Here is a 24,630-nt window from a genome sequence, read left to right as displayed (position 1 = left end):
ACTCTTGTACCTTGTTCTTAGGGTCTTTGTCATGTGAACATTTTGATCTCAGGAAGTTTTTGCCAAACATCCAGACTATGTGCTTCTACAACACCCAGATAATTATACTCATCTCATTGTACTATAATTATTATTTTTAAACATGTTTTCTATGGAGGAAGGGGACCACAAAGGCAAGAGTGTTTTAGGACTCACAAAAGTCCTAATGCAGTCTTGTCTCCATAAACATTTTTGTAACCCACTTCACTTTGCCCTTGACCTCCAACCAGATAGAATTAACTATTGCTTCGTAATTTGATTATGTCCATACATTTTTATTCATAATGATTGTAACACTTCATTTTATTTACTTGTTTATATGTTTGTATCTTCTCACTAAACAAAATATTCTTAGAGGTAGTGTACAAGTCACTTAGCATAGTGCCTTATCTCCGTTTCCTTATTTTCTCACTTCTTTCTTTCCTTTATCCTACAACATGGAGCAAAACGAAACACAATCCATGCTCTTGAAAAGCTGAAAGTCTGTGTAGTCAGAGCTACACAGACTATAAATGTGTGCTAATAAACAAGCTCACGAAGTGGTAGCTGTTGCAAGCTCATAGTTTCATCCCTCCTGGGAGCAAAGCCTGCCGCTCTTTGTAAGTGGAGGAGTTTCAATATGTGGGTAGGATATTTTTGAGTTGAAGACCATTTTGACTTGGGAAGCATATGCTACTTAATATTATAGTAGGCTTCCTTATTTTTAGAAAATGAATGAGATTTGACCTGTTGGTTGACAATATGTGACTTACTAAATAATCATTTTCTATCTTATGCTCTTTTGAGTTGTATACTTCAGGAGAATAGTGTGGCTTCGCATATAGAAGTCTTTCACAGGTGAAACGTCTCCTGAGTTCAATCAGCCTGTGCTAGGAAGCATAATTCAAGGTATGCACTCTCAGCACGGTGCAAATTGTTCTTGGTGGTGAGAAAAAACTTGAGATGTTATATAGTGGTTTGTAGTTGTATTAGTCCATCCTCACACTATTATAGAGAAATACCTGGGACTGGGTACTTTGTAAAGAAAAGAGGTTTAATTGGCTCACAGTTCTGCAGGCTGTAAAGAAAGCATAGCTACTTCTGCTTCTGGGGAGGCCTCAGGAAACTTCCAATCATGGTGCAAGGCAAAGGGGGCCAGGTGTCTCACATGGCAGGAGAAGGAGAAAGAGAAACCAAGGGGGAGGTGCTGCACACTTTTAAACAACCAGATCTCATGAGAACTCACCCACTATCATGAGAACAGGACCAAGAGGATGGTGCTAAATTATTCGTGAGATTCCACCCCTATGTTCCATCCACCTCCTACCAGGCTCTACCTCCAACACTGGAGACTACAATTCAACATGACATTTGATGAGGACACAGGTCTAGATCATATTGGTAGCCCTCCAAAGGATCACAGTACATAAACAGATAAACAGTATATCTAAGGTATTATAGTTTCATGGGCTAGCTATTATGAAAAAGGTCTAAACGGCTACAATAATGAAAAGAAGGTCGAGAAACACTGATTCTTGATGTTTCTTATTTTGAAGGGATGGGACAAACACATTTTGATATAAGACCACTTTCTTCACTGTTTCTTCTGATGGGGAGGGAATTTATTCCACGGGGGAAGGTCTGTTCCACTAAACATCCTTGTTGGGAAAGTTTTCTATGTTAGTGGAGATGTTCTGTAACCTTGACAATCAATGCAACAGCAAAATAGAGCTTATATCTCCTGCCTACTGCCTTTGACAAACACTCTGGGTAATTAGAGAGCAGTCAATCATCAACCACACCTCTCACTTCTAATTTAATGATCCTGTAATGTGCCATGAGGGAACACATTGTGAGGTGATATGTACTGGAAACAAAATGTTTTAAAGGAAGTGGAAATATAGCTGTCATTCCAGTTTCCAAGTTCCTAGCAAAAACTACTGGATGAAACTGGAAGGACAGAAGTGTCTGAAAACCAATTGAAAGAAAAGAACAAACTGCAGAGAGAGAGAGAGAGAGAGAGAGAGGGAAGGAGGGAGGGCGCATGTGCGAGGGAGACTGAAAAGCGAATTACACCAGTATTAACTTCCATCCAATCAGGTAACGATGACCATGATTTAAAATAATTACTTTTTTTCTGACCATGACTATCATTGCACCAGTTGACATTTATTGAATCCACTGGCTTCCCAATCAATTTAGTTTAAAGAGTTTATCTGGTGGATGGACAAGTTAGTTTGTTAAATTAACTAGTCAGTATGGTAAAACTTTGTGCATTGGTCAAATTCTAATGCTACTTAGACTCTCTTACATTGAAGATGTGTGCCTCTGACTTATTTGCCAGGTATATGGGGGATGAATCACGTGTTCTATTTCTTCATTGCTTGGGGCTCCTACAAGCAAGAACTCAAAAGTCCTTGAGAGGACAGAGTCATAAGCCAGCAGTGGAACAATTTCTTGCTATAGTAAGCTTCCGGCTTTCATTTGGGACAATTCCAGGTGACATGATGTGCTCTTTTTAGAGCTAAAGAAAATTTAAACCAATGATGTAAGAACTGAAATCTGCTTGCTCAAAAGTGGTAAAGGTTTGCTAATGTTAATATCTCTGCCATCGTTGCAAGAGTGACCGAGGCTTATATTAAATTCTCATCACACATTATGTTTGCTTGCTAGATTTTCATCTGCACAGCTATAAAGGGGGAATACCAAGGTTCATTTTAGTAGTGCAATGATTGCAGAAAGCCTCAGGTTACAGTTTTGAACACATTGCTTTGACACAGCACATTTCAATAGATCAGCAAACAAAACACAATTTACAAAACCTCCCCAAGCATTATGCTAGAGTCCTTTTGTGGGGAAACAGGTGGGAAGTTGAGCATATTGTGGGAGTTAGATATCAATGTACATGGCAGTTTTTCTCATAGTTTCATAGTTCATTTTATCTTTGTGCTGAGAATTCAAATAGATACCTTATATATCTATGTACTCTCCTCTACCGTCTTCCTGCCAGATCTATGTGTCTTTCCAGATCAATGGGTTATCTAGCTTCCAAGGTTTAGTCATTGAGGATATGAATATTTATATATGAAGTAAAATATATTTTTTCTAAATAGATATTTTTTTCCTTTATTTTGTGGACTCGAGTAGTTTCAATATCACTGTATTAATTATGTAAAAATTATACTGACAGGTCTCATTTTATTCATTAATTCTTACTGTTTTTCATTATTTCATTTAACTCTCACTACAATTCGTAATATTGCCTTATCTTTTTGGATGGAGCTCCAAAGAGGTATGATATCCATCCAAAGGGATAAGACAAGTACTACTAATTGTATTCAACAAAAGAAAAAACAGAGGCTAAGTGAATTTAAATATCTTGCCTGAAATCATACAGCATTTAAAAATGTTCATAGGTTGTGTTATAGGATTCATGGTGATTGATTGATTGTTTTTGTATCTATTTTAAATTATTATTGTTCTATTTTTTCCTTATGCCTATTTAAAAAATACTTTGTCATTTACGTGGTTTGGATGCTTGACCCTTCCAAATCTCATGTTGAAATATGATCCTCGACGTTGGAGGTGGGGCCTAGTAGGAGGTGTTTTGGTCACAGGGTCAGATCCCTCATGAATGGCTTGGTGCCTTCCCGCACGGTAATGAGTTCATGCAAGATCTATTATTAAAAAGAGCCTGGCATCTCTCCTCCTCCTCTTTCTTGCTCCCTCTCTTCCCATGTGACACTCATGCTCACCCTTCCCCTTTCACCATTTGGGTCGGGATCCAAAAAGCTTTCACTTCCTGAGATCCTGGCCAGAAGCAGATGCTGTTGCCATGCTTGCACAGTCTACAGAGCCATGAGCCAACAAAACCTCTTTTCTTTAGAAATTACCCAGCCTCAGGTAATCCTTTATAGAAATGCAAATGGACTAGAGCAGTCATCAACTCCTCTTCCTGGAATAACTTGAAAATGTCATCTTCACCATGCCAACTGTATGATAATACTCAATGTAGAGTAAGAACCGGGATTGAAATGTCTGCAAACTCATGACTGAATAATGTGCAGTGCGGTCACCAGAGTGAGTCTTTATCCAAACCAAACAGAACCATGGGCAGTGGCATAGAGAGAAATCAGAATCTTAGACAATTTGGGTGTATTTCACAACTAGACATTTTAAAATGAGGATTACAATTGTGCTTTAGCATTTATGTAGCACTCTGGTCAACTGCTTTTTGGCTCTTCCTCTGCTATACCTTGATTTAAGCCATATGTCGTTTACGCTTTTCTGGATTGTTTTGTTTTTAATTTGAGTTAGAGTTTTGCTCTGGTTGCGCAGGCTGGAATGCAATGGCGTGATCTCCGCTCACTGCAGCCTCCGCCTCCTGGGTTCAAGTGATTCTCCTGCCTCAGCCTCCCAAGTAGCTGGGATTACAGGCATATGCCACTATGCCCGGCTAATTTTTGTATTTTTAGTAGAGACGGGGTTTTACCATGTTGGCCAGGTTGGTTTTGAACTCCTGACCTCAGGCGATCCACCTGCCTTGGCCTCTCAAAGTACTGGGATTACAGGCGTGAGCCATTGTGCCCGGCTGTTTCTGCTTTTCTTGTGATTAATGCAGGGCATATTTCAGAGTCTGGCAAGACTGTGTCCAGAACTGCAACACTCATCCTCCCAGTATTGATCCAGGTTTAAGTAGAGAAAGCCCTGACATATCATGTTAAAACAGAAAACCAGACCCTATCATTCCTTTACTCAAACTTCTCCATGACTCCTCACCTCTCCCAGGGTAAAAGCCAAAGTCTCCAAAGGGTAACCAGGCCCCACACAATATTTTCCCAACCCCTGTGAACCCTCTACTATTTTTCATTATTAACGTTGAAATACATAATGAGAAGTTAGATGAATAGTACAATGAACAACCATATATCTACCAATTTGATCTAACAATTCAAAATTAACATTATAAAGGGCTTGGAGAGATGGAGTCCTCGGAGAGTTGGGAATGAAAAGAGAGAGGACCCACCAGGCCAGATAGTTAGAGGTGGAATGCAAGGTGGGCTAGACTGCCTATTGAACTGAGGTCCTCACAGAGTGGGAGTGGGTATGGTGGAGAGGCAGGGGGAAGAGGCCACACTAGGCTATGGTGAGGGATTGTTCCCAGAGAAGCGGCTGAGTGGAGCCCTGGCAGCCCATGTCCTTGTCCTTGGTCAGGGCCACACTCAAACCCTCCTCTGCAGAGCGTCTATTCTATAAACCCTCCAGAGACCCAGATTACACAACCACCTTCAATAGTCTGCATCAATGTATCAAACTGAGTAACTCTCCCTGAAGACTAAACATGAGTTTTCACTGTGTTCTTTCAGTACATTTCCTCCTGTTCTTTTCTTGCAAGAAATAGCTATCTGGGCAAAAATATCTCCTATGTATTGAGGTCAACAAATTTCAAGGCAAAAGTACTCTGTCATTTGCATCTATTTTTTGTACTTAGATTTTACTTTACTTATATGTGTAAAATCTCTTCAAATAATTGTCAATTATAATTTGCTTTGGCAGGGAATAGTTATTTTAAGCAGCATCTATTTCTTTTTTATTGTTATTCAAGTGAGTTCTTTTTTTAAAAAAATTATACTTTAAGTTCTAGGGCACATGTGCAGAACGTGCAGGTTTGTTACATAAGTATACATGCCATGGTGGTTATGAACAGATACTTCTCAAAAGAAGACATTTGTGTGGCCAACAAATTAATCTATTTTTAAAAATGATAATTATTTTTTTCTTTAACAACCTTACTAGTTCTTCTGAACCTTTACCACATCCCATAGAAAGAGGCAGGGGTTGCAATTGAAAATACACTGACAGATTAAATCCCGGTTCTCTTACTGGATGACACAGAGATTGTTACTAACCTTGCTGAGGATTTAAAAAAGAACAACTTCCTCTAATGTGATTGTGAGCACTCAGTGAGGTAAGGTACAGTTGTTCCCTGCACATAGTAAATAATTGAAGTTTTAGTTATCCCCACTGTGTTGTTCTAGCCAGGGCTCATTATCTGGATTGATATTTTCCTTCCTTCCTTCCTTCCTTCCTTCCTTCCTTCCTTCCTTCCTTCCTTCCTTCCTTCCTTCCTCCCTCCCTCCCTCCCTCCCTCCCTCCCTTCCTTCCTTCCTTCCTTCCTAGTTTCACTCTGTTGCTCAGGCTGGACGGAGTGCAGTGGTGCAATCCCAGCTCACTGCAACCTCCGCCTTCCAGGTTCAAGTGATTCTCATGCCTCGGCCTCCTAAGTAGCTGGGATTACAGGCACCCACCACCATGCCTGGCTCATTTTCATATTTGTAGTAGAGATAGGATTTTGCCATGTTGGTCAGGATGGTCTTGAACTCCTGACCGCAAGTAATCTGCCCACCTTGGCCTCCCAAAGTGCTGGGATTATAGGAGTGAGCCACCATGACCGGCCTATTTCTGATTTCTTCTACTTGTTATTGAGACCACAGCTTATAAATGCATATTATGTCTCCAAAAGGATTCGATATTTTGTGTTTGAATGCCTTGGCAGCTTTGCTACTAGGAATAGGTGATTTACTATTCCTCTTGCCCCACTGAGATGTGGGGAGGTGGAATCATGCACACATGTTAGTTCCTGAGAACACTATGTTCATAATGTAAATCAGAGTTCCTCAATCTTGGTACTTGACATTTGGGGCCAAGTAATTCTTGGTTGTGGGAGGCTGTCGAGCATACTGTATAATGTTTAGTAGAATCCGTGGTCTCTACCAAACAGGTGCAGTAGTTCCCTCTCTTCAGTGTGACAACGAAACATGTCTCTTGGGAGACAAGTCACCCTGGTTGAGAACCGCTGTTCTATATCGCTGATACAGAGCTTTGAAGAGAACAAATTACTGCCACACCAACTGAGGCTGTCATCTGTGAGTCTGTGATCTCTGATTACTCTCTATCCTAAACATTCTGACTCTACTGAGAAAAACATAACTTATTACCAGGATAGAATAGAGCACCAGTTGTCTCCTTTCAGTGAAAAATCAAGAAGAAAAATGCAGTATAAGAAATGCAAGGCCAAATTATGTTTGGAATTCATGCAAGTTTGATGTCACATGGAACCAAAGATTTTTATGTTTTCTTATGGCTTAACTGTCCCTCTCTTTCATGCCTCTGATAAGAATTCTCTCAAAACACCCCTTCTGACTACAAAGAGTCTGGGTAGAGGCCAGATTTCTAAGGTTCAAATCCCATTTCCATTCATTTCCAGCTTTGTGACCTGTGTTCTGTGCCTCAGTTTCCTCATCTAAAAATGAGAATGATACTATTACTTACCTCATAGAGTTTTGTGAGGCTTTAGTAAGAGAGCACATGTAAAGCAGTCAAACTTTGTCACATAATAAGCACTCAACAAAGTTTGGATATCATTATTGCTAGAAGTAGTAGTAGTCTGTATAATTCAGTCTCATCTCTGTCAGAAAGTCTGCCTGTCTCCTTGAGCCCACTTCGACCTCTTTTATCTCTGAAATCATAAAAGGTCTTATAATTCAAATCAAGGCTTACTCACATTATGTTGTATCTGTACCGTCTGAATAAAATTTCTCAATAGCACAAGGATGTATTAGCCATGAATTACATGTTCTACATGATTTGCATTTTCTCATTCACCTCATAAATTGGGCAAGTAGTTGTTAACACCGTTTGGGGCGCTCTATATACCTGTATGAAATTGGATAGTGGTTTGGGGAACTATCTCTCCTTTCAGAATTTCCTCCTCCTCTTGTCCTTTCTTATCTGGTTATTTCATATGTAGTCAGTAGGTAGAGACATCAGCATGATATTGATACTAACATGGAAGCTTCCCCAAAGACTGAGGAAAAATTCATAAAGATGATCTCACAGGTTCTATCTTCTGTGTTTGAAGTTCTTAAGAACCTGAACATCGTGGTTGGAATGAAGTCTCTACAGAAAATGTCTCCCTAAAAGCCCCTTCTTCAGTGGGTAGAACAAGCACTACTTTTGTTGCCTGTATGAAAGACAACCCCTCTACGTTCTTAAGGTAGAACCGAGTTTAGTTGGGTATTTATCACTTTTTATCATGGATCAGATATAAATCTTGATCAGTCTAAGCCAATTATTCCAGTCCCCTGGGAAACTTTCCTTGCTCTTAAAATGCATTTTAAAAGAGAAAAATTTATGGGAAGAAACGATTTCTCTTTTTCCATGTTGTCATTTCTAGATGTGATGTCTGAAATGAATGCAACCATCTTGTAACCAGAAGTCAACATGCTGAGGGTGGCACAGTGGAAAGAGAAGAAAACTGAGAGTTTGATTTCTTAAAGGCATTAAATCAACTAATACCCCATTTAATATACCATGGTCTTTTTTTAACATTTATTTTTTTGAGAGGACAAAACCATATTTTACTTTTTAATCAATTTTATAAGCAAATGATTTAGAGAATGTTTCTGGTATCTTATTTTGAGAAAAAAATTACCTATCTCTGTGTGAAATATAAACAGCAATGCTAGAAATTCAAAGTTTGTCTCTTCAGTAGACCTAATGCTGGGACTCTAGAAGAATATATATGTACATATGGACAGCTAAATGTCTACTGCATAGGTCTATAGCACATTTTATAGACGACACCTGAGATATACAATTACCTTATATTTTACTTCAGATTTCATGTCTGTCAGTCCTGACTTTCCTAAGCTCTGTTCCTTCCTTCCTTCCTTCCTTCCTTCCTTCCTTCCTTCCTTCCTTCCTTCCTTCCTTCCTTCCTTCCTTCTTTCCTTCCTTTCTTCTTTCTTTCTCTCTCTCTCTCTCTCTCTCTCTCTCTCTCTCTCTCTCTCTCTCTCTCTCTCTCTTTCTTTCTTCTACTTTAAGTTTGGGGATACATGTGCAGAATGTGCAGGTTTGTTACGTAGGTATACATGTGCCAGTACCATCCTCTTTTATTAATGCGAGTTAATCAGTTTTCTTCATTGTTTAAGCCAGTTGGGTCAGAGTATTTTCTTACTTACAGCTCAAAGGCATTTTTACTGAATAGACAATTTGGAAAGCGGTTGGTCAAGTTATTAAGATATCATCAGTTAGCTTTTTGCTACATAACAAATAACCTCAAAACTGCTCGGCTTGAAACAACAGCCAATTATTTAGCTCAGATTTTATGGGCTGGCAGTTTTGTCTGGGCTCACTTAAGAAAATTTTAAAAATTATTAGCAGCTCTCTCCTTAGAAGACTGCCAGAGTTGAAATCCCAGCTGAGTAATAAATATGTGAAGAGTTTTTCACTTTGCCATTATTTCTCATTTTCCAAGGAGAGTATTACTTTTAGGCATAAATTCACACTACCAAAAATATATCCATAGTGACCTATGCTCCCAAATATCCTGGGTCTTCCAGAAACAATTTATGAATGTATTGAAGCTATCTGTGAATTTCAGATTCATATTGAATTTGTATGGAAGTTGGGTAAGGACTTCTTGACCAAATAAATTCAGGTAAGATTCTGAGTGAGATTTCAGACATAATTAAGCTACCCAGTGAGCTGTAACTTAATCCTGCCCTCCAGCTAACTTTAGGGTTATTCCCACGTTGAACTAGGAAAAAAAAAAGCTTTGGACAATACCAACTGCCGAATCCAGTGAAAAGGCTAAGCAGAGAAAGACACTCACTATGAGAGTTCCTTCAGGTACGTTCTCAAATTTCCAATTTTTATAATTGCTTCATGACTTCATCCTTGTAGAGGTTGCTGAGGCCTTGTCTGTCTTTCAGCCAATGTTGAAAAACATTGGTAATCACTGAGATATAAAAATAACATCTTGTAGCAATGATGGCAATATCCAAATTTCAAGGCAACAGGGCTCCAGTTCCTTTCTGGATGGAATCCAAATTAATATCATTAACACCTGCCACATTTTGACTGTCCCCAGAAAAGATGCAAGGCTTCTCTAGAATTTGCACTGTGTAATTTCTAGGCACTGAAGATATTTTGCAGCCAAAGAAGACTCCCGATGGCATTGAAGACAGGTTGATAAATCTTAGGAGGGTCTTTGGTAGCAAAGAATGAAGCAGGAGTGAAGCTCCTACACAACTTAGCTTCCAGTTTCCATATATTCATTGTGACACTACTTCTATGGCATCATAAAAAGCCAAGGGATTCTTATTTAAAATGTGATAGACTATAAGGTCTCAGAAGAGTTCTTATAATTTCAAGTGCATGTATTCATGTGGCATGAAATTGAAGCCCTTACCCTTCAACTTTTGACTTCCAGATTGGTCCTCTCTGAAGCTCAGATATTAAGCACCTAAAAATTTGCTAAATAACTTACCCATTCCCTATGTCTGTAATTTTTTGAAATGAGATGGTTCTATGACCTCTCATATCTTCCCCTGCATCTCCCTCACTAACCACTTGCTTAGGTTCTGTATATAGAGAGAGCAAAGGAGTCCTTCAATCAAATAAATATCAGCATCTGTGGGCATGGGACCAGTCTTATAGAATAATCTAGAGCAAAACTTCAAAGCCCCAGTTAAGATCCCTTCTCTTACTATAGACCAGACCAGCAAGATTCCCTCTGAACCTCACTTTGGTCCTTCTACCTTTCCAGAGATCTGATCTCTCCAAAGTAGTCCCTAGCCTTGAAGCTTACAATCATGCACCACTGGTGTTAATAAGTTCTTATCTGGGACATTGGGTGTCATAGAGGGGCACAAATGGAAAGAGAATTTTATACCTTGTAGAATAATTATATATTCTGCCATGCCATTCTGTCTTTGCAATCATTATTTTTCTGTCTCAGGACTTTAGGTATATTATTTTTGTGATGTACTAATGTGATGACTTGTTAACAGGTGTGGCATGTCTGAGAACTCCAAGTCATAATCATCTCATCCTAATTCTCTTGATACATTGTTTAGGAAAAAAATGCATCCAACATGGCTGCCAAAACAGCTTCTCGGTTTAGCCAGTATTCTGCCCTCTTTGCATGTGTCTGTGACTACTTGGCTATCTCATCTTTGCTGAAGTTAATGGCTAGTTATTAGGACCACACTTAAGAAATAGCAGCTCCTCAAGGAATGGCATGGACTCTTGATAGGATTCTAACCTCTTGAGTCCAGAGCCTTCCAGACTGTGGAATAAATTAGCAATGCTAGAATTACCAGCTCTGTGTTTTGCTGACCCACTTTAAAGAATGTTTACATCTCCTGACTCTTGATCCACAATACTTATTTTATGTTAGTTTATATTTATATCCTAGAATACCATTATTTTATGGAATATTCCATTTTGCTATCCCGATTAGAACAATATCCTCCATCTCGCCATCTAGGGATTCTGCTAACCACAGCTATGGGAAAATCAATGCTAGCTTATGGCCACAGATGGGCCAGCATTGGGTAGGAGTGAAGAATTGATGTGGTATTAAAATAAGAAATAGATGAATAAATTTCATAATACATTTTTATGAAATAAGTTTTTTTGAGACGGTTTCACTCTTGTTGCCCAGGCTGGAGTGCAATGGTGTGATCTTGGCTCACTGCAACCTCCACCTCTCAGATTCAAGCGATTCTCCTGCCTCAGCCTCCCGAGTAGCTGGGATTACAGACGTGCACCACCATGCTTAGCTAATTTTGTATTTTTAGTAGAGATAGGATTTCTCCCTGTTGGTCAGGCTGGTCTTGAACTCCTGACCTCAGGTGATCTGCCCTTCTCGGCCTCCCAAAGTGCTAGGATTACAGGCATGAGCCACTGCACCTGGCCTAAAATAAAAATTATTAATGAAACCAACTGGAGAGATTTCCATTGCAGTTACCTCATTCCTTGACACCCACTTTCAGTCATCAGTGAGCTCCGGCATCATGGCAGTTGCAACATAAAGATGGTTCTTTTCATACAGTGCTGGAGTGTCCTCATTTCTCCTGTTGCCTAAAACATTAATTGTGGGCTGAGATATCTGGCTCAGGGAAAAGACTAATCAGTGTTCAACATTTGCCTTTGCTACTTAGTAAATAATAGCATGACCTTGGGAGAAGCAGCAGCTTGATTGAGGCCCCCACTTTTTTTTTTTGCTTTCATTTCCACCCCTACTTTTTATTTTGTCTTGAGATGGAGTCTCACTCTGTTACCCAGGCTGCAGTGCAGTGGTACATTCTCAGCTCACTGCAACCTCCGCCTCCCGGGTACAAGCGATTCTCCTGCTTCAGCCTCCTGAGTAGCTCGGACTAGAGGTGTGCGCCACCATGCCTGGCTAATTTTTGTGTTTTTAGTAGAGACAGGGTTTCACCATATTGAGCAGGCTGGTCTTGAACTCCTGACCTCAGGTGATCCACCCACCTCAGCCTCCCAATGTACTGGGATTACAGAAGTGAGCCACCACACCTGGCCTTTCATTTTCTTCACCGTTAAGCTTGGCAGTAACAACACTCTTTTTACAGGGTCTTTTGGTGGATTCAGTGACAGCACATATAAGGCATTTAGCCCAATGCCTGACTTACAATAATCATGCTGTTTTTCTCTCATGTCTCTTACCATAGTAACTTGAATCATAGCTTCCAAATCTCATCTTGTAGAAAAATTTTCCACCGTTTTTTCAGTTGATGCTAATCTCTATCTATCACATTCTGTGGATGGGTAAAGAAGCAGATGAAATATGCCATATGACAATGAATCATGCTACACGCAAGGTAGACAACTGAGCTTCTTTCCCTCTTCCTCCTCCTTACTACTGAGTTGCTGAACAATGTCTTTATTCAGTAAATATTTATGGTGTGTACCGATTAAGCACCAGCCACTTTTCTAAGCAGCTGAAGATATAGCAGTGAACAAAATAGAGAAAGATTCTTGCCCTCTTGGAGCTTATATTTTAGTGGGAAGAGACAGATAATAAGAAATACATTAGTAAAACATGTAGTTATCAGTGCAGTGTAGCAGATGGTGGTAAGTGCCATGGAGGAAAATAAAGGATGGAAGTTGTATAAATAGTGCATTATATGTGTATGTAGTGGCAATAGGGAGGATCATTTTTAATTAGGTGATCGTGTAGCTTGAGATCTACTCCTTTACTGATTAAAAAAGAGAATCATAATATTTTTAAAAAGTCCAAGTTGTCAGATTGGCAGGAGGCAAAAACAGTGTTTAGAAAAATTGGGACTTTATATCCTTGAGCAACATTCCTTGGACCAATGCTGGAATTAGTAAAACTGGCTCCATTGGATTATTGTTCTTTTCTCTGTGAGGTCACTTCTTCCAACTTGATAGAAGAGACTCTATGAGTGAATAGGAAGGTTGAGGTTGGAGTCTGTAACTAGTCTTGACCAAGCCTCACTGATGGCTCAGACCAGACACATCCTTTAGAGGATGAGGAGGGAGGCCTACAATGAGGTCTCCAAGATGAACCTGCTAGACCTCAAGAAGAAATCTACTGTTGAACATTTCCAGTTGGATCAGAAAACATGACTCTTATACACAGTCCATAGACTGAGGTGGGGGTCAATAAAATAAAGGCATATTCTAAAATAGTTAGAGTCAATTAGGAAGCATTGGCCAAAGTATAAAATTCTTCAGTCACCCTAGCTAAGACGCCAAGAGCTGGTTTCACAATAAGTCTTCTATGCCTTAAATGCCCACCAATGTGGCAACCTTGACCTGGATTGGGTCTAAGCCCTTAACTTTGACTATCTGTCAAGTCAGCTGACTTTCCTGAATTGGCACCTTGCCTCAACTCAACCACCCGTGCTTCTGAGATGTTTCTACTTTGCCATAAACTAGTGAAGACATACAATGCTCTGGCCAAGTTCCTGAACCGTTGCCCCCCCACCCTGTTTCTCCTTCCTGTTCATTCAACGGGTGGCTCTTTATTATTATTATTATTTTACTTTACATTTTTGGATACGTGTGCAGAACGTGCAGGTTACATAGGTATACATGTGTCATGGTGGTTTACTGTACCTGTCAAGATATTATCTAGGCTTTAAGCCCCACATGCATTAGTTATTTGTCCTAATGCTCTCTCTCCCCTTACGCCCCCCCACCTCCTGACAGGCCCTTGTGTGATGTTTCCCTCCCTGTGTCCATGTGTTCTCATTGTTCAACTTCCACTTACGAGTGACAACATATGGTGTTTGTTTTCTTGGTCCTATGTTAGTTTGCTGAGAATGATGGTTTCCAGCTTCACCCATGTCCCTGCAAAGAACATGAACTCATTCTTTTTGTGGCTGTATAGTATTTCATTGTATATATGTGCCACATTTTCTTTATCCATTCTATCATTGATGGACATTTGGGTTGGTTTCAAGTCTTTGCTATTGTAAATACTGCTGCAATAAACGTACGTGTGCATGTGTCTTTATAGTAGAAAATTTTATAATCCTTTGGGTATATACCCAGTAATGGGATTGCTGGGTCAAATGGTATTTCTGGTTCTAGATCCTTGGGGAATAGCCACACTGTCTTCCACAGTGCTTGAACTAATTTACACTTCCACCAACAGTGTAAAAGTGTTCCTATTCTCCACATCCTCTCCAGCATCTGTTGTTTCCTGACTTTTTAATGATCTCTATTCTAACTGGTGTGAGATGGTGTCTCATTGTGGTTTGATTTGCATCTCTCTGATGACCAGTGATGATGAGCATTTTTTCTTGTTTGTTGGCTTCATAACTGTCTTCTTTTGAGAAGTGTCTGTTCATATCCTTTGCCCACTTTTTGATGGGATAGTTTTTTTTCTTGCCAATTTGTTGGAGTTCTTTGTAGATTCTGGATATTAGAACTTTGTCAGATGGGTAGATTGCAACATTTTTCTCCCATTCTGTAGGTTGTTCACTCTGATGATAGTTTGTTTTGCTCTGCAGAAGCTCTTTAGTTTAATTAGATCCCATTTGTCAATTTTGGCTTTTGTTGCCATTGTTTTTGGTGTTTTAGTCATGAAATCTTTGGCCATACCTAAATCCTGAATGGTATTGTTTAGGTTTTCTTCTAGGGTTTTTATAGTTTGGGGTTTTCCATTTAAGTCTTTAATACATCTTGAGTTAATTTTTGCATAAGGTGTAAGGAAGGGGTCTGCTTCTGTTTTCTGCATGTGGCTAGTCCGTTTTCCCAGCACCATTTATTAAATAGGGAATCATTTCCCCATTGCTTGTTTTTGTCGGGTTTGTCAAAGATCAGATGTTGTAGATATGTGGTGTTATTTCTGAGGTCTATGTTCACAGTTTGCTCTTCTAAGGAGAGTTGTTTCAAGTAACTTTTTTCCCTATTTATCCCTCCAACTTCCCTCCTGAGGTCTGGACTTAAGTAATAATTTTCAGTACACTGGGGTTTTGAAGAGGTAAGATCTTTTCTTTTTAGTCTTAGTTGAGAGACAGTATTTGACTAACCACCTCTGGCTGACAATTCTCAAATTTGTATCTCCATCCTTGACCTCTCTGCCAAACTCCAGATTTGTACATCCAATTGCCTTCTCAACATCTACACTTGGGTTACTAACAGTTATCATAAACTTAACTAAACTCCCAGTCTTCCCTTTAAGCCTATTTTGCCAGCAACCTTTCTCATTTAAATTGATGCCAATTTCGTCCTAGTTGTTCAATCTAAAAACTTTGGAGTGATCTTTGACTGTTTCTTTCATAGCCTACATCCAATCACCAGCATATCTTGTTTGCTTTACTTTTAAAATGTCTTCAAAATTCACTCACATCTCATTAACTCTACTGTTACCACCAAGCCACCATTATATTTCAAGTGAATTATTGCAATAGCCTCTTCAGTGGTCGCTCTGCCTGTAGTCTTGCCCCATATGTGGTTTGTTCTTCATATAGTGGCCAGAGGGATTCCTTTTTTTTTTTTTTTTTTTGAGGCAGGGTCTCACTCCTGTCGCCCAGGCTGCAGTGCCACAGTGCGTACACGGCTCACTGCAACCTCAGCTTCCTGGGCTCACATGATCCTACCACCTCAGCCTCCCAAGTAGCTGGGACTACAGGCACATACCACCACACCTGATGAATTTTTTGTAGTTTTAGTAGAGACAGGGTTTTACCATGTTGCCCAGGCTGGTCTTAAACTCTTGGGTTCAAGAGACCCTCCTACCTTGGCCTCCCAAATTGTTGGGATTACAGGTTTGAGTCACTGTGTCCAGCCCAAGATTTCTTTTAAATGTAAGTGATATCATGTCACTCTTCTGTTTGAATTCTACCATAGATCCCATCTCACTTAGGATAAATGCTCATGTTTTGCTTTTAAAGTCTTAGATGTGAATTTATACTAGTGACTTCCTTGCTCTAGTGCTACCTGATATTTTATACAGTCTAAGAATCAAAATAGGGGTCTATTGGGTGGAAAAGGGGAGGGCCAGTGGGAGGGGGAGGTGGAAAGGGATAGCCTGGGAAGAAATGCCAAATGTGGGTGAAGGGGAGAAGCAAAGCAAAGCACACTGCCATGTGCGTACCTACGCAACTGTCTTGCATGCTCTGCTCATGTACCCCAAAACCTAAAATCCAATAAAAAATTTAAAAAAAAAAGAATCAAAATAAATTAGGGTTACTGTGTGCTGTCAAAAATTCAGGCCAGTAACAATCAGTATAACCTCCCTGGAATCCACTGTTTATTCTCACAAATTTGAACTCTGTCTATTGAAACTATTTATCAGTTTGGTTAATGAAGATTATCTCTGCTGTATCTTTAGGAAAAAAAGAGACTGCTATGCAACTAAAATGTAAACAGGAAAGAGCTTTAGCTTTTCCTTTGGGTTGAAAGGCCAACTTGTTGTTTATTTTCTGTAAAGCACTTATAAATTCACTTTGTGTGATAAACATGTGGTAAAAATCAATTGTACTGAATGCAAATAGTTCTTGACCAGGGAAAGTTTTGAATTTCTCTGTGCATTGTATTCCTGATACCTTTCCTGGTTCTGTCAGCAGTATTACTCAATCAATAATTAATTGAACAAAACATCCTTTCTCTTCTGATGTTTACCAAAGTTATCTGCCAACTTGGGGAATTGGAGGTTTCTCCTATAGGTATTTAGCAACCTCACCACTTGTGACTCAGTTGGAAGGATATAAAAAGTTGAACAGTAAGGGAAATATGGATTTCAAAGTCTATGTACTTTGCTCTAGCAGAATAAGAATCCACCCTCAAGTTCCAGCCTATGAAAAGGGAGGTTTCTAGTTGTACTCCGTGGCTATCTAGTTTCGATTTAGGTTTTAGCAGATAGCAGATCAGAAACAGGGAGGAGATTTGTGGAGGGCAGGGCTACTAAAAGTTGATACTCTAAGAAGTGATTGTGAACTCAGAATGTGCAGAAACTGCAGAATTAATAGCAATAAAGCTGTTTGGAGCCATTTAATGTAAAGCCTTGAAGAAATTGTTATATTGTAGCTTAGCCAGTAAATATTGTTTAAGACGATGGCACTGAGTCATCTGAAAAATAACTCTAAAATAATGTCCAGGCAACATCCCTATCAAGATGGAATATATTGAAGAAAAATTTCTACCTAAAATGGTTTACAAATGTATAAGTGGTGTAACAAAGCAGTATATTTTAATTTTGCTTATGCGGGCCTGCTTATTCTCAGAATATGACAGATTGATGAGGACTTGTTAGACATACATGAAGTTATCAGACAACTGAACCCATGACTCTGCGGAGAGAAAAGGTCTCTTAGACAATCTGGGGTCAAAATATAGCCCCATTGCTTATCAGTTGTAGAAGTTTGAATTAATCATGGGAACACCTGGTTTCCTTAGTTATAAAATGGATTTCACTATTTCTACCTGCAAAGTTGTTGTGAAGACTTTATGTACAGAGCCAGGTACAAAGCATGTGCACCTGACCAAGACAACATCTGTAAATATTGAGAGGGAGTCATTTACCTTTATGACTTTCCCCTTCTTCCTCAAGGTAGCAGTGACAGACTCAAGTTTTCTCTTCTCTGTATGTAGAAAGTTTTATACCAGGACCTGACCATGATTGGGTGATCAAATCACCCTGAGAGGTTCTCCATGGCTGGGCTCATGTAGACTACTGGCTGACTCCCCTTTCGTTTTGTAAATGACTCTACTCATTCCATTGGTGAGCTCCTCCATCCTGCTGTTTCAGCACAGACTAGCAGACTTCTCCTACAACACAGGATCCTATAGTCCAAATAGACCTTTGAGTCACACCCCCAGCCAATCTCTGTCTGCTGCAATGTCTTTAAAAGATGACCTTGCAGATGGTTTGATTAAACATTCTAGTGTGGAAGTTCCCTAATTATTACACAGCTCCTTTCATTTCCAGTGCCTTTTATTACTAGGCTTACAGCATTATTCTCTGTGTTCTTATGTATTAATTCATGTAATATGGCATCCCTACGAAATGGATATAAAACTATCATTGGTTTTGAAATAAATTAGGTGCAGAGAGGATATTACCTGCCTAAAGGCACACAGCTAACAAGTGACAGAGTAAATCCACTATACTAAGTCTTCTTCTAAATGACAGTACCATGATGGAAGAAAGCTGTCCACCCTGTCTTCTCTTCTATGTCTAAACCATTCCTCGAATTATATTATTTTAGATCCATCTACTCTCTTATTTATTTTCCTCTGGATACTCTCTTGCGTGTCTCTGAAATTGTGGTTCACAGAAATGAATGTAATAGTCTAGATTATTTTGTACCCAATGCTTATATTAACAAACTCTAATATAGTATAAGATGTACTTACAGGACCAGGACCTTTTGCTGGGTCTCCTAGTTGGATTTGCAGCTCAAAGTAAGCTTTTATTCAACCAGCTTGACTGGGATGCTGCGGTGGCTCACTTACTAGTTTCCCTGCTTCTATTCTTACCCCTTTAGAGTCTATTCTCTAAGCAGCAGCCAGAGTGACCTTGCTAAACCTTCTGCTAGATCACTTCTCTGCTTGAAGCCTTCCAGTGTCTTCCCATGTTGCTGAGAGTAAAGTTAGTCTCACAGTTGATTGTCTTTAAGATTCTCCTGCTGTGACCCTAGCTTCTTCCTCGACTTCACCTTCTACGACTTTTCCCTGCACATTGAGCTCCAGTCACAAAGACCTCTGATGTTCTTGAAATCTGCCTACATCCTTCATACTTGCTGCTCCCTCTGTCTAGAAAATCTTCACCCACATAGCTGCACAACTTTCATCACGTCTCTTGAGTCTTTGCTCAAATGTTACCTTCTCCGCGGCCCTCCTTACAGAAAATTCCTCTCCCCACCCCATAATTCTCTATCTTCCATTTCTTGCTTATTGTAAGTCATGGCATTTATCACAAACTGTATGTGTCTTCCCTCTGTCCTCACCTAATGTAACACAATATTTATTAGCTTATGTTCAATATCTAGAATAGCATTTGGCATATAGTAAGTAGTCAACGAACAATGGTTGAAGCAAGATTCTTGTTGTTTCGGACATGAATTGTTTATCAGAGGACTGCCTAATCCTGTACCGTGTGGTTGTTTCAGGGGACATTTCGATCTAGTTATAGCATTTTACATTTTGTTAAATCCCTTATTGAAACGGAAGATGCACTATGTCTTTGGATATATATATATTTTTACTATTATATTCTATCAAAGGGGAGATAGCGCAGGCAGCATCTGACTTATTCATAGTGAATTCCTAATGGACCGAGATATATTTTTCCAAGTGCAAACCACATTCTAAAAATTATAATTTATAACTTTACTAGGTGATAAGGTCATACTCTTCCCTCTACCATTATGAAACCCACCTCCTCCCTCAATCTTATTGAAAAATAGAACATCTTTCCTGCATCTCTGGTCTTCGAATTTTTTTCTGATTCTCCATTTTTTTTTTTTCTCAAAGACAATACATTCCTTTAGGCCAATTGTTTTTCTGAGTCTCATCCCCTGAGTTTTTAGTGAATTCTTTCCATTCTCAGAATGGGTTCAGAGAGAACGCTTCTGGGTAACTATCAGAACATTGACATGGTCTTAAAAAAGTGTGAACAAAAATTCCAATAATTCAATTAGTGCTTGCATTCTGGGCTAGTTTTTCTACAGAATCAGTGTTGACAACTCTCCCTTTTTTCTTGCTTCTCAAAGTTGCTTGGCTTCTAGCATTTTCTTGCCTCATTGCTATCCCAGGCTCCTTGTCCAGCTATTCTTAGCTTTCAGATTTTATATCTTACTTTCTCCGTTTCAGTTTGATCAGGTTTATTTTCTGCCTCGGTGAATTGAATTTGGACTACTCCCATTTTTTCCACTAAACCCACATGTTTCATTCAGGAATTTACCTATGTAGAAATTTATTTCTGCTTTTATTAAAGTAACATTTGAACTTTTTGTTCAAAGACTCATGTACTGCCCTCTTTCTATCCTGTTTTTTCTCCTACCGTGTGCAAGAAGTGAGTGGATTTAGGCTTTCTGAAATGTGAGAGGAGCGTTTCTGAAATTTCTGCACTGATTTTTTTTTTACCCTCATCTCATTTTCATTTAAAACTCTGCACTATTATTACTTTGTGAACTGCTTTATTTCTTAAAAGGCTAGTATATTTTGACTCCCATCAAGGGAAGTAAGAGTCCATCTCTTTTTGATGCGGTGTAACTAAATCTACCATCTTCACTGAAGCACAAGGCCCTCTGCCACACCACTATCTATGTCTCCACTATTGCTCTTAGACTGTTGACTACAATTTAGTTAAGAGCCTATACTATAGAATCAGAGTACATAGATCCATGTCTTGATGCCATCATTTGTTAGCTCAGTAAGGTATAGCAAGTTATTTAAACTTAGTTTCATAATTCATAAAATGGTGATAAAGTATTTGCCTATATGTTTTTTGTGATGCTCGAATGAGATATTATAACACAAAGTACTTTGAACAGTTACGCATAATCGTTTTTTTCCAATACAAAACTTTGGAATAAGGAAAAGCAGTGGACGTTTTTTTAAAGGCTTGATTATTGCAATGTCACCTGAACCTGGAAGACTTGTTTTTCTGGGTGAAGAAATATTTTCTCTGTGTCAAAGTTTCACAATCATAGTCAAGCAGGCCCATGAATGCTGCAATTTAAAGCACTCCTGTCTTTGATCTGTGGTACTGATACATATACCTTGGTAATGATGACATTGAGCTCACTTCTGAGATTTGACGAGCTAATCATTGAAATCTCTTTGAATTCTATGTTGTTGTGATCCCATGGTTACAGAGCACCAGGGGTTGACATAGACACTCTTTGGATTTCATACCATATGGAGGCTTTCTTACATCCACGTGACCTTGACTGAGTTTTGAATAAGTAAGTGAAAGAGAAGGAGGCACTCAAAGAAGTCAGGCGTAGAACCAATGTGAGAAATATGAAGTGAGCCTTTTTAAGTTTTGCAAAGGCAGATCAGGAGAGCAGACCTGTGGAGTGGAGAGTAGTCATAATTTTTTAAAAGTGGCCATGGAAATTAAAACTGATCAGAAATAGGAATTCCATAAAGACAAGGGAGAAGTCATGTATTTGGAAGGGAAAATGTTATCCAAGTAGAGAGTTTCTGTGAATATGACCTTGAAATAAAAATAAATGAGAGATAACTGACTATGAAATTATCTGAAAACCATACAAACACCAACATTATCTTCATGAGCTCTAATTTTAGATCTTTTTGGTGACTGTAAAATTATAACATTTTCCGTGTATCTTTAACAGCTTTCTAGGAAAATATTAACCAAAAGTACCGGTTTTGATTTGGCCATAAAGTGACAGGAGAGCTAAGGTTCTTTAGAATTAAAGAATAACGTTTTCTTATTTTATTTACTTTAAAAAATTATTCTAAAATCTGTTATTATCTGTCTTCTCCAGGATGAACTTTATATTGGTTCAGCAGATTGTTTACTGTGTTCTTCTTCTTTTCTTTTTTTGGTCTTTCCTGCTCAGTGCCCAACCCAAGTTCAAAGGCTGATAAGAGAGAAAATCTCATAAGGAGGTTTTAGTCTAGGGAAAGTCATTCAGTGAATGGGATCTTGGCTCAGAGGGGACAATGTCAGGCTCTTTCTGGCTCCTTCTCAGCCTTGTTGCTGTGACTGCTGCTCAGTCTACCATAGAGGAACAGGCCAAGACATTTTTGGACAAGTTTAACCATGAAGCTGAAGACCTGTTCCATGAAAATTCACTTGCTTCTTGGAATTATAACACCAATATTACCGAAGAGAATGTTCAAAACATGGTGAGTTCTCATGGCTCTATAGGGCTATTTGTTGCTTTTTAAAGATTAGATTGCTGCTCATGAAACTGAAAAGGGAAATCAAAGAAATGCTCTGAGTTGTGAGATTGGATGTTTGCCTCCATAGCTCTGATTCTGGAGCCTCAGATAACTAAACTTAATTGACCTTGGGGTTCATTCGGGAAATTGTTACGAAATAATTCACTGGTCTCAATCCAGATACTTGGAAACAAGTGACTATTCTTTATAATGTTACCACCATAATTCTCATCACAGTCAGGATTTCAAGGCATTTCGTGGAAATCCCATCAGTTATTGAGTTAATATTTTCTTTTAGCCTACAATGTCAACAGGAATATGTAAAGATTCTCTACACATGATATATCAACTGAAAAATGCAACTGGAGGCTTAGTGAAAGAACTAACTAGTAATTAAGCTAATCAGGGCTCGGGTAAGGTTGGACTTGGGAATTCCTTTCGTCTTTGTCACAGAGCTCCAAGGGACTCCCAAAGGTCACAGAATCCAGGCAGATCCTTCTAAAACATAAACATAAACAACAAAACAACCAAAACTTTTGTTATTTGTTGACCAAACAACAAAAACTGTGATTAAACCAGTTCTGACAAATACCAGAATGTTCTGGGAAAGCCAGACGCTTTGTTTAACAAGTGCAAGGATCTAGCAATTTCTTCTCTCACAGACCCCGAAACAGTATCCTTCCATATTTAAGTGCTGAGAAATTAGAAAACTTTATTTAAGAAAAGATTATATGCACTGACTCACTAAGTTAAACACAGTGTAGATTTATTTTAATGAGACTTTCTGATGATCAATTTTATCTTTTTGGGGTTAACGATGAATGAACTTCTTAGAGTAAATAACTTCCTCTGTAATCCCCAGTGTTAAACATTTGCTGATCAATAACGCACTGTTAACTGAAAATAAGTAAGTACTTGAAATTACTGGCTAGGTGCGGTGGCTCACGCCTGTAATTCCGGAACTTTAAGAGGCCGAGGTGGGTGAATCATTTGAGCTCAGGAGTTCGAGACCAGCCTGGGCAATGAACTCCACATAGCAAAACCCTGTCCTACAAAAAATGCAAAAATTAGTTGTGTGTGTTGGTGTACACCTGTAGTCCCAGCTACTGGGGAGGATGAGGCAGGAAGATTACTTGAGTCCAGGAGGCAGGAGTTGTACTGAGCTGAAATTGTGCCACTGCCTGGGAAACAGAGCGAGACCCTGTGTCAAAAGAAAAAAAAGAGAGAGAGAGAAAGAAATTACCATTAATATTTCTAAGTCCACTTAGTACTTCTAATCTTGTTTTTTGTGATAGGCTTTTTACCTCAAAGAAGGTTTGCAAAATCTGAAAAACGTTCTTCCATAAAATAAATATTTATCATATGCCATGAAGTAGATTTTTGGCAGCTCATTAACACACAGACAAGTATTTGGAAAAACGATTCACACTATAACAAAAGCATAGTTTTGCCACCCAAAATATTGTTTCTTCAATAACCATTTAAGCCATTGAGGTTTGTTATTTGTTATTTAGTACATAACAAATACCTTTTGTTATATAATACTACATAACAAGCGACTTTGTTATGTAGTACTACATAACAAAAAAACAAACAAACAAAGTTGTTTGTTAAGTAGTATTAGTGCACCAATAAAGAACTGATGCAGGATGGGAAATTTGGGTTGAATGACATGTATATGTTCATATTCTATCAGAGCGACATGATTGAGGATAATCTACCATTCCCGTATTGTCCTATGGTGTAACTTGCAGAAGTTAGACTATTTTTGTCTGCCTATGGATCTGATCTAATGTGGTGATCCTTATGCCAAGCTGTGAGAATACACCTCAAAATAATAGAAGTCATCAAAACTTGATCAGCACAGTGTCATAAAGCTGCCAATGGAGAAGTGTAGAGAGGTCCATCAGATAAAGATAAGCGAAAAAAAGCTTGGTAAAAACAGGTTTCCAAAGCTCTCTCCCTTTCTCTGCCATTGTGGTATGTGTGGTTGACTCCATTTCTCATCATGTCGTCTTACAAGACTTTCGGGATCAAGAAATTCCTGGCTAGAAAACAAAAGCAAGGACACTGTAGATATTTCTTGGTGAGTTTTCAGAAGCCATTACGAGAGTGCATGAGGCTTATATGTATATATATATATATATATTTTTTTTTTTTAGGCAGGGTCTCACTCTGTTGCCCAGGCTGAAATGTAGTGGCATGATCATGATTCATTGCAGTCTGACCTCCTGGGTTCAAATGATCTTCCCACCTCATTAAATTTGTGTGTGTGTGTGTAGAGATGAGATCTCACTTTGTCACCCAGGCTGGTCTTGAACTCCTGGGCTCAAGCGATCTTTTTGCCTTAGCCTCCCAAAGTGCTGGGATGACAGGCATGAGCCATTGCATCTCGCCTACCACACT

General features: G+C 39.0%; 1 protein-coding gene across 2 annotated transcripts in view; it reads left to right on the top strand.

The window, feature by feature from the left end:
- The first annotated feature begins 21,953 nt into the window (after positions 1–21,953).
- The window catches only part of ACE2 (angiotensin converting enzyme 2), a 45,397-nt gene continuing 42,720 nt past the window's right edge, over positions 21,954–24,630 (top strand). For both annotated transcript variants that reach the window (XM_008988993.5, XM_078363570.1), the window contains exon 1: positions 21,954–22,188. In XM_008988993.5, coding sequence (XP_008987241.1) covers positions 22,003–22,188 — 186 coding nt within the window. In that variant the 5' untranslated portion in view covers positions 21,954–22,002. The remainder of the gene's footprint in view (positions 22,189–24,630) is intronic.

Source organism: Callithrix jacchus, chromosome X (genome assembly GCF_049354715.1).
Source record: "Callithrix jacchus isolate 240 chromosome X, calJac240_pri, whole genome shotgun sequence".
NCBI lineage: Eukaryota > Metazoa > Chordata > Mammalia > Primates > Cebidae > Callithrix > Callithrix jacchus.
Note: the sequence above shows the minus strand (reverse complement) of the source record. Positions and strands in the feature narration are given on the sequence as shown.